The sequence below is a fragment of the Vicugna pacos genome, chromosome 24, assembly GCF_048564905.1.
Source record: "Vicugna pacos chromosome 24, VicPac4, whole genome shotgun sequence".
NCBI classification, from domain to species: Eukaryota; Metazoa; Chordata; class Mammalia; order Artiodactyla; family Camelidae; genus Vicugna; species Vicugna pacos.
In genome coordinates this window covers 1,924,773-1,944,575 of record NC_133010.1, presented here as the reverse complement: position 1 = coordinate 1,944,575, position 19,803 = coordinate 1,924,773, and the positions used below count along the sequence as shown (strand labels likewise).

At 38.6% G+C, this 19,803-nt stretch overlaps 2 protein-coding genes across 8 annotated transcripts in view; one reads left to right on the top strand and one right to left on the bottom strand.

Moving 5' to 3' along the window:
- LOC116276827 (UDP-GalNAc:beta-1,3-N-acetylgalactosaminyltransferase 2-like) overlaps positions 1-9,719 on the top strand; it is a 66,494-nt gene extending 56,775 nt beyond the window's left edge. For both annotated transcript variants that reach the window (XM_072948931.1, XM_072948928.1), the window contains one exon: positions 9,461-9,719. In XM_072948931.1, the coding sequence (XP_072805032.1) occupies positions 9,461-9,586 (126 nt within the window). In that variant the 3' untranslated portion in view covers positions 9,587-9,719. The remainder of the gene's footprint in view (positions 1-9,460) is intronic.
- The window catches only part of LOC116279247 (uncharacterized), a 233,477-nt gene that overhangs the window by 41,854 nt on the left and 171,820 nt on the right, over positions 1-19,803 (bottom strand). For all 6 annotated transcript variants that reach the window (XR_012063780.1, XR_012063775.1, XR_012063777.1 and 3 more), the window contains exon 7: positions 2,665-2,798. The gene's annotated coding sequence lies outside the window, so the exon portion shown is untranslated. The remainder of the gene's footprint in view (positions 1-2,664; positions 2,799-19,803) is intronic.

Sequence of the window (19,803 nt, the reverse complement as noted above, 5' to 3'; positions counted from 1 at the left end):
AAAATGGGACTAACAGTATCTGTATTTTAGAGTTGCTATTATAATTTGTGAGTTGTAACAATGTTCTTGTTCCAAGTGGAGTGCATATGTAGAAGCACCTGGTACACAATGATTGCTTAATTAGCAAGTAAGTTTGGATCATCAGCTGACTTTAGGATTAAGTGTTACTGGTGGGGGAGGGTATAGCTCAAACGGTAGAGCTCATGCTTAGCATGCATGAGGTCTTGGGTTCAATCCCCAGTACCTCCTCTAAAAATAAGTAAACCTAATTACCTCCTATCTCCACCAAAAAAAAAAAAAAAGATTAAATGTTACTTTCTTGAGTACTAAGAACTGGTCCTTTGAATCTGTTTTTCTCACTCTGCCTTGTACATATAGGTTCTCAATACCATTTAACATTTTTTTGCTGAATTTTTTTAAATTGTGATAAACAAAAGTAACATAAAATTGACCATTAGAAAAGAAAAGTTAAATGTTACTTTCTCTTCCAATTTACCAATAATCCAAGTCAAACAAGGGAAGAAACCCTCTCCACACTAAGCAACTGGGTAAAGTGTAGGTCTGTGAAGGCAGTCTGTATCTGTCCAGTTCAGTGATTCTCAACCCTTAGTGAACTTAGCAAAATGCCCTTCATGGCTTCTTAAAACACAGCCTGCTGGGCCCCATGGACCCAGAATACGTCCAGAGTTTCTGACTCAGTAGTTCTGGGGCAAGGCCCAAGAATGTGCACTGCTAACAGGTAACCAAGTGAGGCTGATTCTGGTCAGGGACCACACTTTGAAACTCCCTCTGGTATAAGTTTATCAATCTACCCATACTAATTCAGGCCAGTTCCTAATACAGAGAAGATACTTAAATATTTCTTAAATATTTCTTAATTGATTAAGATATATAAAGAAGTCTACAATACTGTTATTTACAAAAGTAAAAAAAAATGAAATTAATGTCTAAAAAGGGGGAATGATTAAATAAACTAAGTACTGCACTAAATATGACCATTAAGAACCACAAGTAAAATCATCAACAAAATGATAAAGCAACCTACTGGATGGGAGAAGGTATCTGCAAATCCTGCATCTGATAAGGGGTTAATATCCAAAATATATTAAAAAATTCATACAACTCAGCAGCAAAGAAACAAACAATCTGATTTAAAACTGGGCAGAGTCTCTGAATAGACATTTTTCCAAAGACAGACAGATGGCCAATGGGTGCATGAAAAGATGCCCCATATCAATAATCATCAGGTAAATGCAAATCAAAAGCACAGTGAGCTATCACCTCACACCTGACAGAAATGCTATTATCAAAAAAGACAAAGAGATAACAGGTGATGGCAAGGCTACGGAGAAAAGGGAAACCCCAGGCACTGTTGGTGGGAATGTAAACTGGTGCAGCCACTATGGAAAACAGTATAGGGATTCCTCAAAAAATTAAAAAGAGAAGTACCATAGGGCCCAGAATTACACTTCTGAGTACTTATCCAAAGGAAACAAAAACACTAACTCAAAAAGGTATCTACACCCCCATGTTTATTGCAGCGTTATTCACAGTAGCCAAGACATGGAAGCAACCTAGTGTCCACTGATGGATGAAGAGATGAACAAGATGTAGTGTGTGTGTGTGTAGTGTGTGTATATATAGTGTGTGTATACACACACACACATAATGGAATATCATTCAGCCAAAAAGGAAGGAAATCTTGCCACTTGAGACAACATGGAAGGACCTTGAGAACATTATTCTGAATGAAATAAGTCAGACAGAGAAGGACAAATACCTATGACCTCACATTCATGTGGAATGTAAAAAAAAAAGAAAAGAAAAGAAAGGGAGGAAGGAAAGAAAGAACACATAGATACAGAGAACAGATCAGATGGGTGGTGCCAGAGGTGGAGGATGCGGGGAGGCTAAAATGAGTAAAAGGGATGAAAAGACAACAAGCCTCCAGTTATGAAATAACTAAGTCCTGGGGATGCATCATACAGCGTGGTGACTGCAGTCAGTAACAGTGTATTGTATATTTGAAAATGACTAAGACAGTAGATCTTAAAATTCTCATCATGAGAAAAAATGTGTAACTGTCTGGTGAGGGATGTTAAGTAGATTTATTGTGGTGATCATTTTGCAAAATATGTAAATACTGAATCATTATGCATATCCAAAATTAATATATGTAAATTGTATGTCAATAAAGAAGAAATACTTGTAAAATAATGTTATAGCAACACAGATAAATATATAACAAATCATAAGTGAAAAAAGGTAACATAAAATTGTATGTATAGCAATTTAAACTACATTAAATACATATACACATGGATTAATGACAAAGGAAATTTCCAAATCATTACTCAATTCTTGAGCTTAGGTTTATGGGAATTCAGTATTTTTGGTTATTGTTCAAAGATTATTCAGAAGATATTTTAAGGTTGACCTAATACAAAATAGCAATACTAAATAATTAGATAAGCATATAATCAAATAAATGCATATATACCACAGGATACTGTCACCAAAAGAAAACTATCTATCAGAGGTATATATAACTTGGCTGTTAGTTTCCCCAAAACTGGTGTTATAAAGCACTACTGAGGAGCTGACCCAGAAACAACCAAAAAGTAAATACACACACACACATACACACACGACATCTTAAATTACCTGCCACCGGAGGGACAACGCCAAAGAAACGCACTGTTGCATGTTCTCCATTAACTTCAACTCTCCAACCAATGACATCTGATGTCAAAGTGTCAGTCATTGTCATACAGCCAGAATCCAAAGTGTGAGGAGACCTAGGAAGAAAATATGACATTGACAAGAACTCAGTAAAATTCTCTTAAAAGAAATGTATTTTAGCTTCGAGTAGATATTCATGAGGTCAAGGCTTCTGCCCAACTTAGTCTTCATATTTAGTGCAGAGAAGAATCTAAAGGTTTATGCACCACACACTCATACTTTGATTTTACTTCACCATCTAACTACATTTTGATAATCTAATGCAGTTTTTAAAATCTTGCTTAACTCCAGTGAGCTCACATCACACAGCTGTGTATTCTATCACTTACTGAAGGGAGTGGGAAGGAGAGGAAAATAGATGATGGGATAAAGGAGCCAGAGGAAAGGGAAAGGAAACAGGTGACATGGGCACTGTTCCCCCCCAAGGAAGGAGAAACACACAGACCTACAGACATAGGACGGAACATGGATAATGAAAAAAACTCAGACCCCTAAAAATAAGGAGAAATTCTTAAAAGGAGCCTAGGAGAAAAGTACCATCTCTCTAGGAATTAAAACTAGACAGAATTCCTGCTGCAACAAGTTGGATCCTTCAACAAATGAAAAAAAAAAGAGATGGGGAAACACAAGGAGATTAAGAGAAATTTAAGAGAAGTGGGGTGGGTATAGCTCAGTGGTAGAGCACACGTGCTTAGCATGCATGAGGACCTGGGTTCAATCCCCAGTCCCTCCATGAAAAAATAAATAGATTAAACCTAATTACCTCTCCCCTAAAAATAATTTTAAAAATTTTGAAGTTAAAAAAAGAAATTTAAGAGAGATAGCAATCAACTTCAATGTACAGACTTTATTTGGAACCTAAAAATTTTTTTAAACTGTAAATACTTTTTAAAATAAATTATGAGAAAGTTGAACATTTGAACGCTGACTAGATAGCTGGTGATATTTAAAGAATAACCTTTCAAAAAGGCTAACAAATAATCTGTTCTGGAAAAAAGGGAAGAATAATAGTTAACTTCTGAGCTGTGACAATGGTATAGTGCTTATGACTCTTTAAAAGCCTTTATCTTTTAGAAATACACATATTTATTTACAAAGTTTTTAAAGCTGTATTTTTGATGTATCCCAACACCAGTAGTGTAAACAACACACCGAAAGAAAGTAAAAGGCAGAGTAGCCAGCGAGGGAAACATTGCTGGAATGCAGGTGGAAACAATGAGAGCCTAGGCCAAGGTGTTGGCCTCCATCCATTCATCCAACACATGCTAAGTGCTGACGACACATGAGCTACTGTGCTGGACGTGACATCACAGCTGACCACGCATGTGTGACTCCTGTCTCAGAAGCTTACAGTCCAGTGGCCATCAGAGATGAGAGAAGGGTATGCATTTCAGGGAAAGTTAAGAGCTGGAACAGGGTCTGGTGATTAAATGGATAGAAATGGTAAAATTAAGGACTGGGAAGACTCAATGTTTTGTCTAGGGTAGATGGTGGTGCCAGACACCAAAATGGGTAATACAACAGGAGGTTCAAGTTTGGGAGGAGGTGTCCATAGAACGTCATGATGGACAGGGTCTCCAGTACAGAAGACATGTTTTCACTAGAAATGTATATTTGGGAGTCATCAGGACAATTTATAACTGATGCCAATGACAGTGGATGAGATGGAAAGTGTATTAGATGGAAAGAAAGAGAATCAGTGACAGAACCATGGGGAAATATAGTACTTAAAACGGAGAAGGAAGAAATCCCTAAAGGGTCAGAGGAGGGAAAGCCAGAAAGGGTAAGAGAAGACCAGATTCCTGGTGTCAGCATCTGACTGCAGTAGGAATAATGGAGCAACCGTATTGGACCGTGTGAGCCTGGAGCTTAAAAACTTTTGTGTTCCTTCTGCTAACACAAATATGGTTTTCAACTAGACCCTCATCTTCATCTAAATGAAACTTAGTTGCTAAAAAGTTAGCAATGTTGCAATGCAAAGATTCTGAAAAGACCACAAGTTACAGGACTACTGAAAAAATACTTTGCTATTTTAATAATATAATCATATAATAGGTGCACAATATAAGAAAAACATACACCTCTAATTACATCTTTTGGGATTCAAAACACATTTTTCATTACTCATAAACCCTAACTGGATAGCTGAGGTCTTTAACATTGTTACTTCTCTGCCTTTATGTTATCTTTTTTAAAGAAACAGTAGACATTTCCTCTATTACTGGAGTTGTCTATGTCACATCTGACCTGCTCTTCCCATAAAACAGAATAATCTGAGCAGTTCCATCTCTTATCAAATTTCAGTATTGGTTTCTCTCAGTTTCTCATATAAATTTTTCCCCCCAAAATTTTCCCCAATTCTTATGAGAAGACCCCTATTTCAAAATGGGGCTGAATTTTGACGGTTTAAATATGGGAGGATAGGGCAGTCAGGAAGGGGACAAAATCTAGATCTAAACTTGCCTGGTAGGGTTGAAAAGCAAAAGGGAAAGCATCCCAGAATCTCAGCTTGGTGGGAAAAGTCAAGCCAGTTCTGGTAACTGGAGGATAGAATGAACAAGAAGGTAGGATGGGTGTGGGGAAGCCATGTTCCTGTGGAGGAAGCTCAGACACACGTGGTCAGCAGCTGAGATGCCTGGTCTACAGGTAGGGCCCTACTCACAAGCCTGTGTTCGGATGCAAAGTTCTAGGCCCAAGGAGAGAACAAGTAAGATCGCTGCAGAACTCTGCTCCCACGAGATGTTAGAGCAGGAGGCCGAGGCTTGGTTCCATGAACTGGAGTTCAGGGGGGTTTCCAAACCCAGAAACTCGCAACCAGCCCCACAGTCAGGCTGCAGTTCTGGCTGGGGCTCAGCCTAAGGGCCCCGCCTCGCAGAGAGGCTAAGAGTGACAACGGCCTGGTGAGGAGGATGGGGCAGTGGTGAACTGGTGAGAAACCAAGTGGCATAGTAGCAAAAGAGTGGAGAAAAGACATCAGGGAGCAATCCTCACTCTCCTTGAATGCATACAAGCAGTTCATAGATTACCAAATTCCTTCACGTGCTTGGTCCCCTTCCATCTTTAGTAACAATTCCCACGCCCACCTGTAAGTCGTGCCCACAGGACCTGAGACCATTAGGTACATGGGGTCTAAGGTCAGTAATTATTGGCTGCGTGTCATGTCACTATTTCTGACGACCCTGTCTAGTGTCTTGATTCTTCTAATAATTGTTTTTTGATACTGTGATCTGGGAGATTCTGGAGACCAAGGCCTTGGTTCCCTCTCCCTCTGGCTGGTCACCCAGTGACTCCCTGTTGTTAGACCCACTTGACATCCATGATGGGTGCACCCTGGAACTCCACGGTCTGTTGCTAACACCCCCGCCTTGATCACCCCAACCCAAGCCCTCCCCCGTGTCAGTGTCCAGTCAGACTGTCCAAAGCCAGCGCACCCAGCTAGTTAGACTTTCCCTAGTTGCCTGCACTGGGCCTTCTCCCAGTCACTGCACTGGGCCTCGGTTAGGTTCTTCTGGGGGCCAGCCAAGCCTTTTACTTTAAATATACAGGCTCACTAACTAACGGAGATGGCCCACTTAATTTTCAGGTGGCCCCACTAGTTAGATAATAGTTCTTTAAAGAGATGAAACATGCCACCCGATCATTTCTACCCACTGACTTTAGCGCTGCCCTCTTCAGCTACAGAGAATCAAACTACTCCCCTTCCCAGCTGACACTGACATATTTGAAGGCCACCATTATGTTACTATTTCCCCCCTCTCTCTGCTTCCTGTCCCCACCTCCTAAAACTCTTTCTCTGGATAAACCATCCTCACGTGAATTCCAAGTTCTCCTTCACAATTCATTTACCGATTCTTTTCTTAAAATACAACACCTAAAACTGAAAACCACATTCCAAATGTGACTTGACCTGTGTGTGGGTTCAATGGTCTGAAAATCACTCATCTAATAAGTCAGCCTAATATTACATTCACTTTCCCCCTTTTCATGGGAACGACTTGCTTGCTATTAAGACTGCAATGAAATAAACTCTATAACCATTTTTGAGTTACCATCACTTTCCGACCATAAAACTAAAATGTTAAAATGTCACTATAATTACATTACCCTAAAAAAACAATTTACAACAGTTTTAAATGCCCTCTCAATTTTCACTAACATGTAAATAGAATTTTTAATATAATACAAAGACATATAATTTCTGTTCTACTTATTTTAACATTTTGTAAACATTTTTCTATGGAGCCACAAGGTCATCATATTAATCACTTTAATCTTGACATATAGATACCACAATTTAATCACTTCTCTACTGTTATATGTTTTCATTGTTTACTATCCCAGAGAAAACAGCTAAAAACATCTTTCATTTTTAAATTATTGATATCCTTTGAAGTATTTCTTTGGGAAAAATTATTGAGACAATTATTCAAAATAAATAAATATGTCAAGATTCTCGAAAGCCATGGCCAAATTGTCCACCAAAAAAAAAAAAAAGTTACCGACTTTGGTTTCCCCTAGCTCCCGGCATAGCTTTCCCCACCGCGGGCTCGGACACTGCCGGAGCCACGCGCGCGCACAAACACACAACACACACACACACACGCACAGACACACATACACAGATTTCTTTGCCAGGACAAGTGTTGCCATTGCAAACCCGGGAAACGCCTCCAAGGGGACCAAGTACCTGCTCTCTGTGAGCTGCTTAGCTGTTCACTTCATCCTCCGTTGACAAGGAAACCAAACCTCACTTCATTTTTTTTTTTTCCAGAGAAACCTTCCACTGCCATCATTTGAAAATTGATTTATGGGGAGGGGAGGGGGAGGAAGAAGGGATGATATAGATATAGATATCAGGATATCTATCATAAAATTATCTCGGCTTTTTAAAAAAGTCAGCTGTGTAAAAGTCATAGTTAATTTAAAGGAGGGGAAAAAAAAGTATTTGCTTAAAAATAATCCCAGTAGCCAGCTGCAAGAAAGTTTCATGTTATCAATGAGTTTCAAAAACAGGAGGGAAAAAAACGAATTTGTTCTCATCGGCTTCCAAAAAGGGCACCAAAAAAAAAAAAAAGTTAATTATTGACAGTGGCACCAAGAGAAAACCTACTTGTTTACTTATTTCTACAAAGTCTTAGGAGTTTTCAGCCAGAGCTTTCAATCAGGTCTTCTCTATCCTGTACTTGAATAACTAATTTTTGAGGTAGAAGTTAATAAATTATAATATTATTATAAATATAGGACTTTACATTTATCTATATTAAACATACAATAATCCAACACATTAACCACCTCTCCCAGCATTGTGCTGGGCAATTTTTATAAAAACAAAGACAAAAAGAGAATATAAGGGGGGAAAGTATAGCTCAAGGGGTTGAGTGCATGCTTAGCATGCACGAGGTCCTGGGTTCAATCCCCAGTACCTGCTCTAAGGGTAAAGAAACCTAATTACCTCCCCCATCAAAACAAATAAACAAACAAACAGAATGTAAGACACTGACAAAAGACAGAAACCCACGGGTAAAACTTTGTAGTTACAAGCCTTTCTATTATCCAACTCACATTCAAGAGTGTCATGAATTTTATCAAATGTCTCACTGAAATCAAAATACACTCTCAGCCCAGGGATGATACACTCTTAATCAGGCAGAGGAGGGAAGGGGTAAGGGACAGAATACTTTCATTTATTAGCTTAGACACCTCTGAGTTGTTGAGTTTTTGGAAAAATGTAATTGTTATTTTTTTCTATTAATAACAATGAGGAGGAAAAGGAGAATGATTTTGAAAAGTGGGAGGAATAACGCACTATTCTCATCAAATTCCCGGCTTGCCCGCTAGTCACTCAGTAGCTGTCTGGGTTATCAGATCAACTGTCTAGGTGTCACAGTCCTTGTGTTCCGGTAACCCCACATTTCACTTCAGTAGGGCCCCAAAGCACGAGCGCAACGACGCTGGCAGATCGGATGCCAGAAAGTAGCCACAACGTGCTTCCTTTAAATGAAAAGGTGACAGTGCTCCACGTAATAAGGAAAAAAAAAATCACATGCGGAAGTCGCTAAGATCTACATTAAGAACAAACCTATCTATGAACTTGTGAAGAAGGAAAAAGAAATTTATGCTGTCATACCTCGAACTGCAAAAGTTATGGCCATGTGCATGATAAGGGCTTAAGTGGAAAAGGCATTAAATTTGTACAATAAAATATTTTGAGAGAAACCACATTCACATAATTTTTATTATTTTTATATGATTATAATTGCTCTATTTTATTATCATTGTTATTAATCTCTTACTGTATCTAATCTATAAATTAAATTTTATGAATTGTATATATTATAATTTATAAATTTATGTTTTAGTTTATATTTATATTTAATTTTTGTAATTTATAAATTTAATTTATACATTCTAGAAAAAATGGAGTATAATTAGGGCTTGGTACTATCTGCAGTTTTAGGGATCCCTTGGGGATCTTGGAACATATCCCCCACAGATAAGGAGGGCTCCTGTGTTTTTCTTTTTTTATGTTTAAAAATATTCAGGATTTAAAGTTAAAAGAAATATATTACTCTACCCAATGTATTCTTATACTTCTTTTTAGTCTAAATCAATCCTAAAAGCGTTTTTCTTGTCTTCACATATTTTCATAAGTTGATTTTGAGGTTCAACATTGCTGATATTTTGGGGGGGGTAATTTATTCATTTTATTTATTTTTAGAGGAGGTACCAGGGATTCAACCCAGGAGCCTGTGCATGCGATGGACGTACTCTACATCTTGAAGTATACCCTCCCCCGACTGATATTTTTCTTAAGAGGTCTGTTCAAGGGTCTAAAAGGGTCTAAAAGTCACTGGTTTAAAACTCTTTTTCCATTTTAGTAATCCTTTGCATTTTTCTATGCATATCTTTTTCACTTAATTTCGGAATAGATGACACTTAAAAGTACAAAAAGGAATACACTGGAAATTCCCCTTCCACTCCTGCCGGTCATAGTGAGGCAACAGCTTCACTAGTATCTTAAGTGTATTTCCGTACATACTTCATGCAGATATAAGCAAATATGTGCTTCTTTTCTTTCTTTACACAAATGATTGCATACTGTATATGTGCTTCTATTCTTTACATTTTCATTCAATAGTATGTCCTAGAGATTTATCCACAGCCATGTCAGGAGCTTTCAGTTTTTTTATGGCTGCACAGTATTTGTATAGATATAACAATTTAACTAGTCCTCAAACTGACGGACATTTAGGTTACTCCCACGTTTCTGTTACTGCAAATAATACTGCAAGGATTAACCTTGCACATTTATCTTTCACACTTGTGCAAAAATATCTGTAATAAACATTCTCAAAATGGGCATTGCTAACTCAAAGGGTATGTGCATTTTTGTTTTGAGAAGTAATGACAATGACAATGACAGCTACCTTTTTGGTGGCTGTACCAATTTACAATCCCATCAGCAGTGTCTAAGCCCCTGTTTCATCACAACCTCACCTTTCACAGAATATTAACAAACTTTTGGTTACCTATCAGTCTGATACATTAAATACATATTTTATTTGCCTTTCCTTTCACGAGGGAAGCTGAGCATCTATTGATCCATTCATTTGGATATCCTTTTCTGTGATCCACCAGTTCACAATCTTTTGTCCATTTCCCATGGGTTTATTTGTTTATTTCTTAGTTTTTAAATCTAAACTGTTTCCTATATGGTCTTAATGATGAGATAACTACATAATTCCCCAAATAAAACATTCTGAAAAGAATTAAAAGGAGGGACTCAAGCAGGTATTTGCACTCATGTTCACAGCAGTATTATTCACAACAGCCAAGGGGCGGAAACAACTCCAATGTCCATTGATGGATGAACGGATAAACAAAATGTGGTCTATCCATACCATGGATTATTCAGCCTTAAAAATGAAGGAAATTCTGCCACATCATACAGGAATGAATCTCAAAAACATTACGCTAAGTGAAATAAGCCAGTCACAAAGGACCAAATATTGTGTGATTCTACTTAAAAGAGGCCCCTGGAGGAGTCAACTTCATAGACAAAGCAGGACGGTGGTCTGCCTGGGGGAAGGGGAGTGAGGATTTGTTTAATGGCAACATTTTCAGTTTTGCAAAATGAAGGGAGTTCTGGAAACAGATGATGCCAATGGTTGAGCAGTAATACGGATATACTTAACACTACTAAACTGCACATTTAAAAATGGCTAAGATGGTAAGTTTTATATTATCTATATTTTACTACAGTTAAAAAAAATCTAGACTGTAATTCCCCAAAGTTTAGGTTTTATAGAACTTCGATTTGATTCAGTTGTAACTGGGACACTGAATCTTAAGAGTATGGTTATTCTCCATTTTTCAAAGTATACCTTTCTAATACCCAAGGGAGCAGTTTGATTATACTCAACATTTTGTTTGTTTGGGAAGACTCTCAAAAATTGCAGTTTCTTCTCCCACAATATTTCAGGGCCTTCTCCTTTACCTGTTTCCTCCTTCCTGTTAATGAGATTTCAAACTGAAGGAATCTTTCCTCTCCTTTTGTTTCTTCCAAGGAACTTAAATGGTTAAAAAAAAAACAAAACACAAAAAAACCAGAATCAGTTCTTGTCCCTAGAAAGGAATGGGCCTCTAGCAGAATTTAAGATAGCTGACATCTTCCATCATAACGTTAACCTACTTTTGTGCCACTTTTATAATCTGTGTTAGGCGAGCAACCACCTTATTCTCCTCCTTCCCAAATGATCTGTAGCATCACTGAGGATCCTCCCACTTCTTGTTCCTTGTCCTTTATGCTTTCCACTCTAATGCCAATACTCTTGGCCCCAAACAAGTACACAGATCTTCCTGATACACACTATTCATCTCCCAAGTTCTATACTGGATTGTTTGGAAGAAAGATAGGTATTTTCATTCAGATAGTGAGTCCATTCTATCCTAGAAAATTTCAGTGATATTCACAGTATTGCTTGTATCTTCCTAGAAAGGACACTTGAGGCCACAAGTTCAGTTACTGTGCTTTTGCTATAATATCTCTTCCTAAATCAAAATTGCTGGCTATTTCCTCCACTGCTTTGGTTATATGTCACACTCTTTATTCCCAACAGCATGCAATTCAATGGTTCACAATTTTTCCCTCTTCATAAAATTTTAGCATCCATTCTCCTCAATCACGTTTTCTTTTTTTTTTTTCTAATTGTAGTCCGTTTACGATGTTGTGTCAATTTCTGGTGCACGGCATAATGTTTCATTCATTCATATACAACTATGTCCCTTTTCATATTCTTTTTCATTACAGGTTACTACACGATATTGAGCATAGTTCCCTGTGCTCTACAGTGTAACCTGTTTATCTACTTTATATACAATATTTAGTATCTGCAAATCTCATACTCCTAATTTATCCCTTCCCACCTCCCTTCCCCTCTGGTAACCATAAATTTGCTTTCTATGTCTGTGAGTCTGTTCCTGTTTTATAAATAAGTTCACTTGTGTCTTTTTTTTTTTTCATATTCTACTATTTTCCCCAATTCCTAAGAGGCACAATACTTTAGAATGAAGCTGACCATTACCTGGGTAGACAAGAAAGGAGGAGCTAGGCCAAGATCTGAGTTACTACATATGTTTGTTAGGAATGAAAGCTGGGAGGGAATGTGTCTCAGTGGTTAAGCCATGACCACCAGAAACTCAGGCTGGTGGAAGGTCAAGGTTAACATCTGGCATCAGTGCATTCAACAAGACATAGATGACTCTCCCCAAAAATGGGGAGAGCTCTGTAACAGACAGTCCAAGCGGACGGTTCTCAGAAACCCAAAGGCTGCACCAAGGAACACTGGTCAAAGAAACATAACAGAAGTCATCAGACAGGGAACCAGGGACAACTAGCAAGAGCAAAGTGGGACCTCAGTCTCACCAGGAAGTTGGAGGCTAGGCTGATCACCCACGCAGAGCCTAAGCAAGGTGTTCTTCACCCGCAGTCTATGGACTCTCAATACATCTTCTACCTGAAGATTTTCACTAAGTTCTAACTGAAATTTAGCATTTCCCTAAATTATAAAAATAGGGGAAAAAATCAGATGGATTAGCAGCACCTGTGATCACAAGTATTTTATAGCATATTATAGCTGTTACAGATATCTTGAAATAAACTTTACATCCATCACCACTTCAAAATTACAATAGTTATTAGACCTGCCCCTGGATTTTGTTATTTAATATATTGATACTGAAACACACATACTATTATATTACAATGTTTAAAGTAATTTGATAACTTTATTTCACATAAAGGATTTCGTTTGAAATCCCATGTTTTTTCTATATTTAAAAACACTCTAAGGAGCAGTTCACTGGCCTCATCAGACTGCTAAAAGGGTCTTTATCCTAGATAAAGAATCAATTAAGAAGACAGGAGGACATGAGAGGAACTCAGTGGTCTTTATCCTAGATAAAGAATCAATTAAGAAGACAGGAGGACATGAGAGGAACTCAGTGGTGAGACTCCAGCATCAACAACAAAGCATATTGTTGACAGTAAATGACAGCACTTAACAAGACTGCTTTCATTTTCCTTATCCTAATTGTACAATATTCAAAATTTTAACACGTTCTCTAAAAATAGCTAATTTTTTGCAGTGGAAGAATCTTAACTAGGGAAAGGAACATGAACCAAGAGCAGGAGCCCCACCTACCCTGCCAAAATGGTGCTCTCCTGTTTGCTGCCCCTTTCAGCCCCACATCCTCTCCCTTTTTGAGAAGTGCACTTTGTCCAGTGGGCTGTTCCTTCCCCGCTAGAGCAGAGGACATGTATCCTGGGTGGCCGATGTGATGACTCTTCACCTCCATTTCCTTGTGGAGATCCTAACCCAAGCAGAGCCAATCTTTTAGGAAATAACATCCTAAAAATTAATAAACACAAACTTCAATTAAACCAAGTCAAGGGACCAGAAGCGGGGACTCTCTCACCCTGTGACCACAGTGGAGCCCAGCAGGAAGAAGAAAGACTCCTTTCCCTGCATGGCTGCAGCCAAGGGAAAACCATGGACACTGTTCATCTAGCCTCTCAACTTCACTTTCTCTCTGTCAGAGGACTCTCCTTCCCCACGGCCCACCAGCACCGCAGACCCCAAAGCACGGTTCTCGGCTGATCCCAAATTAACCCATCCTGACTGGAGAAACAGCTGGCAGTACTTGTTCTCAGTCAACAGGAAGGACCCCTGAAGGGAGGATTCATCTTTCTCTTTCCCAAAACCTGAAGACAAAAGGACCACTTAAACCTGGAGCAGCTGAGGGCCAAGCCTGCCAGCACATGGAAGAAACTTGTCTGAAAATAAGGTCAAAGAGGAAAGCAGAGCTGATCCAGCTGTGCACAAAGCCTTTCACCAGCCTAGTTAAATGAACTACCAAACTCCTTCCTTTGCTTACATCAGTTTGACCTGGGTTTCTTTCTCCTGCAACTGAAAAAATCCTGAAAAATAAATAAGAATTTAGGTCATATTTGCTCCAATTTAATGTTCTAGGGACATTCCATGCAGCCAGTCTGCTGGAAAGTCCACCTCTCCCAGCACATGTTAACCACAGGGCCCTGGATAATTTAACCCACATCTCACTTTCCCCATCTGTAAAACATGCATGAGATTAGGGCTGCCCCACAGAGCTGTCGTAAGCATTAAATGAGTTACAGTGTGCAGCAAGTGTTCAACATCTAGTAAATACGATAGCCATTAAGATCATATATCAGATTCTATATTTAGATAAAGGAAAAGAAATACCACACATCAAAAAAAAAAGTATCACAAGTTCAGAATAACAGTAGCTGATATGGGGAAGTTTAATCATGGTGAATCTAGTGCCACTGCAGGTACAGATTCAGTTACCATAACTCCTACCTTGTTCAGCCACCAAGAGATCCAAAGAGATGTGGGATGCACAACAGAAAAGGTGAGAACACTAGCACTTTGTGAATTCGTATCAGAAAGAAAGTTCTTCAATATGGATTCTTTTCCCCAAGTGTATTTTCCTTAATCTTTCCTGATATTTGTTCAAGATTGTACCAAAACAACTGGCAGGAGGTCTGAAGACCACTCATGCTGACACCTCTCCAGTAGGAAACACGACATCAGTGGGAAATGCCCCAAATGGCGATGAGGAGCTCTGGGCAGGACACTGACAGGCTGAGCCCTGACACCCGCTGACCTTTCCGTCATGAAGCACATACAGAAGGAGAAGACATGCTCTTATGAGGAACTTACAGCTTAGTTAGCAGAGGTAACTAACAGCAAAAAATGAAGACCTAAAATTAGTAATGCAAGAAATCACATTCAGTACTGACAACAACCAGGCGGGTTAAGAGTGAGGCAGGCTCCACGCGGAAAGCATGCCCTGGTTAAGCTGACAATCAGAGTGGGCAGCAGAAATGAAGCGAATGAGCTTTCCAGGCAGGGAAATGCAAGAGGGTTTCACTGACGGGTGGTTCATGTTGGGAGACTAAGAATCTGGGAATACTTGGGAACATGTAAGGGCAAAAATGTCATTTGCTTTTAAATTACCACTTAAAACATAACAACTCCCAAGTACTGAAGAGCCTAACTGGAAACAAACCCATCTGCTGTCCTTTTTCAAAAGGAGATTTAATTGTGGTAAAATACACATGCCATAAAATTTATCATCTTAACCATTTTTATGTGCACAATTCAGTGGCATTAGATACATTCACATTGGTGTGCAATCCATCACCAAAACTTTATCGTCTTACAAAACTGCAAAGTCTACACTCATTAAACAACTCCTCGTAAGCGCCTCTCCCCAGCCTCTACCTTCAATCTCTATTAACTTGACTACTATAAATATCTCATAGAAGTGGAATCACACGGTATTTGTCTTTTAATGATCAACTTGCCTCACTCAGCATCATGTCCCACTGTCCTTTCCTGCACTTCGTACCTAACATCAAAGCCCGTGTACAAACTGTCCTACACCCTCCCAGTGTTTCCCTGCCTCAGAGTGAACTGTCTCACATCATCCTAAGTAGTTCCTCCAAAAAGCTTTAGGCATATCTGAAGAGGCTGTGGACGTGTCTTCTGTCTAAAGCACCGACTTAAACCCACAATTTTTATGATAAAACTATATGAAACGGGGGGTATAGCTCAAGTGGCAGAATGCATGCTTAGTGTGCATGAGGTCCTGCGTTCAATCCCCAGTACCTCCTCTAAGAATAAGTAAATAAGTAAACTTAATTACCTCCCCCACCAAAAGAAAAAAAACTATACGAAAGAGGACTAATAAAATTAGTGAATCAATAAGTTTGTGCCTTTTATCTACATACTTTCAAATCCCACCAAATCTTCCCAAATCACTTCTCCACAAATCCATTCCAGCCTCCTAATAACCAGCAAACTGTTAAGCTCCCCCTTTCTGGTGGCCCCTACCTACATTCTGAGTGGTACTCATTTCACACTTAATAATGTCCATCGTGTTGTTTTCTAATGGTCTTGTCTGCACATTTCCCAGCAAAATGCTAAGTTATGGAAAATATCATATTTTTTAAACAAACTTTAAAGTACTAAGTATACAATAAACATTCTATAAGATGCATGATAAATTTACTTTAATAAACCAAAAAGAAAAAAAATCAAAACCACCAGAAAATAGTAACTACTAGTTTTACTGTTGAATATTTACATCTTATAAAAATAAGTACTGAGAAGATCTGGGAAGCCTGTGAAAATCAGTGGCTTAGAGGTAAAAACAGTATTGTTCTGCATGGCTAAGCCTCTGATTAGACTCAGTTAAGTATGCACAGTGAAATTAAAAGTTTAAAGGAAAAGGTTAACCACTCTAAGAAAAGAAATAAAGTATATGGAGTAACATATCTTCCAAATGAGTAGAAAGGAAAAAGTGAAAAGAGGAAACTAAACAAAACCTCAGTTCCAAGAAAAAGCAAGAAAAGAGAAAGAAAAAAACACAGAAAGTACAAAGTATAAGATGGCAAAAAAAAAAAAAAAGGACAAATCCATTTATTCAACAATTATATTGTGGAGAGCCCGTGAAAAGCCAGATGCTGTTTGAGGCACTTTGGCTACAGCTGTAAACAAAACACAGAGAAACACCTGCCCTTGTGAAGCTTCTGCCCTGGTGGGGAAGCATCAGTGAACCAGAGACATGAACACAGCACATGGCATGCATGTCATATGGTGACAGGCATAAGGACAAGGAGAAGGATGGACATAGAAGGGAAGGTCTCTCTGAGAAGGTAATATTAAAAAAAAAAGAGGGAGGTAAGGTCATAAAGGGGAAGAACATTTAGGCAAAGGCACTGCAAGTGCAAACATCCTGAGGTTAGGGTGTGCCTGAGGCAACAGAGTAGAGCAAAGGGGAGAGTAGCAAGTGATGAGATCAGAGGGAAAGGAAAGGCCCATCATACAGAACCTTGAGGGCCACTCTAAGGAATCTGGCTTTTATTTGCAGCAACATGGATGGAACTGGAGGTCATCATTCTAAGTGAAGTAAGCCAGAAAGAGAAAGAAAATACCAGTATGATATCACTCATATGTGGAATCAAAAATAAAAGAAAAAAGAGGACACTAATGAACTCATCTACAAAACAGAAACAGACTCGCAGACATAGTAAACAATCTTACGGTTACTGGGGGAAAGGGGGTGGGGAGGGATAAATTTGGGAGTTTGAGATTTACAAATGATAACCACTAGATATAAAATATAAAAATAGATAAAAAAACAAATTTCTTCTGTATAGCACAGGGAACTATATTCAGTATCTTACAACATTTAATGAAAAAGGATATGAAAACAAATATATATATGTATATGTATGGCTGGGACATTATGCTGTACACCAGAAATTGGCACATTGTAACTGACTATACTTCAGTTAAAAGAAAAGCAATGCCTTATTTTATGTCTGTAGTTGTTGTTTACTGTATGTCTCCCTTATGTTAAAGTATAATTCTCCCAAGTTTATTATAAAATATGACTATCAGACAAATATAAAATATAAGAAGAAAACATGCCAAAAAAAAAAGAATCTAGCTTTTAATCTAAGTGAAATGGATAGTCTTTGGTGGATGTTTTGAGAGGGAGATAATCTGATTTTTTTTTTTCTTAAGGAGACTCATTCTAAATGTTGTGATAGAAAGACTGAAAAAAGAAAAAGCAGACTAGTTAGGTGGCTCCTGCAAAAATCCAGGTGAGAGGTGACTGCAGTTTAGACAGTGAAAGTGGTGAGACAGGCTTGGGAGTCAGGATAGACTCTGAAGGCAGAGTTCTTAGATGAGTGTGGGGTGCAAAAGATGCGTCAAGGTTGACTCTGAAGGTTTTGGCCTGAACATATATTTCAGGAATGACAAGTGACTGTACATCTAACAAGCCTGCCAGTCAAAAAGCTAATTGTAAAAGCATTCAGAAAGCTTACAACTAAAATGATGCAAAAAGTTGAGACAATCTCAAAAGACAGTGGCCAGGGCTATCCCGGGGATCATATTGACACTGTGTCACCTCAGGCATAGTGCTTCAAATAAAGTCTTTTCAGATATAACTTTCCATGTTTTTATTAGCTTTACAGTTTTCAAGGATACATGACCTTGGAGTCAGCTTCATAGGTAAGGCCTGAGCCTACTTAATTCCTACCTACACTCCACCAAGTCCTATGCTGTGTCTGCCTCTTCCTCCCCCCCCCCCAGTTAGGTGACCCACCCCCTACCCAGTTCCTCTGGTGTGCAATTTCCCTTGTTTCAACAACTTAATATATTTTGTTAGCTTTGTCTCAGATGGACTTTATCAGATAGGCTTTATCACTGATTGATAAAGCCTCCTGCCCTCTTGAATGTTGAAGGATACATTTGGCCCCAACTTAGACAAAAACTGAAATGTAATAAAGTAAGTTATTTTACTGACATTCATTTGTGTCCTGATAAGAGCTGTGGACTTTTTTAACTTGAGCATTTTAAATTATCTTTTGGCAGAGAATGACCACAGTTTTTGAAAATTACTAGCCTCCAGCAAATTCAGACCTGCCCCACAACCGATATGGAAAGCACGTCCTCCTTTTTTTGTAAAGTACTTTCCTCTCTCCGCCGAGTTGCAATAATATTTGCCTAGTTTTGTCTCAAGTGAAAGAATGACCCCTCTCTGCCTCCAGTCTGTTTCTCATCACACTGATTTGTGCACTGCTGCCTCAACCATGTTATCACTTTGAAGTGTTTTCTCTGCTAAATTTTTCCCTAAAAGGGCCTCTCATTCCTCACCTCCCTCTCACTTCAATCCTTTTCAGCCTGATCTTTTGGCTGCCTCTCCCCTCCAGTTCTTCCATGATTACCTTCTCAAATACCACCAAGTTACTTCATATCACCAAGGTGGTGTCTTAGTCACCATATTCCTTGATTTCTCTGTAGCATAGGCTGATAGGGTTAATGACCCCCCTTTGTTGTAAAAATCATCTGTAAAACGTTGTAGGAAAAAAAAGCTCAAACTTAAAATATCAAATATTTGCAACACAATTCATTTTGAAGCTCATCATTTATGTTGCATCAAGTAAACAGTAAGGGCCAGCTCTGCGCCAAATACTATTTTTAGGCACTGGAGATCTAGCAGCAGAACAGAGATGCAATGTTCCAGTCTTGGACAAATTTATATCTTAATGGTATGAGACAGATGATATATAAGTAAAATAGGTAATTTCAGAATGTGCTAGGTGCAGAAAAGAAAATACATGCTATGTTACCAACTGAAAGTAGGGAAGGTAACTTTCAAGGTGACATCTGAGCTGATAGCTGCAAGATAAAAAGGATCTAGCAATGTTAAAAAAAAACAAAACAAAACAAAACTGGAGTAAGGTCTTTCTAGTGCTGTAGTGTAACAGAAGTGGGAGGCAGGGTTGAGGGAGGGTTAAGAGGGGTCACTTACTATTGTAATCATTTAATCTAGGGCACAAAAAGGAAATAGTGTCTTAAACAAGACAGGAAGGAGAAAAACTGGAAGACTGTGGGGTCACAGCTGCTGAGAAGATGAGAAGAGAGAACTGTTCACTAGATT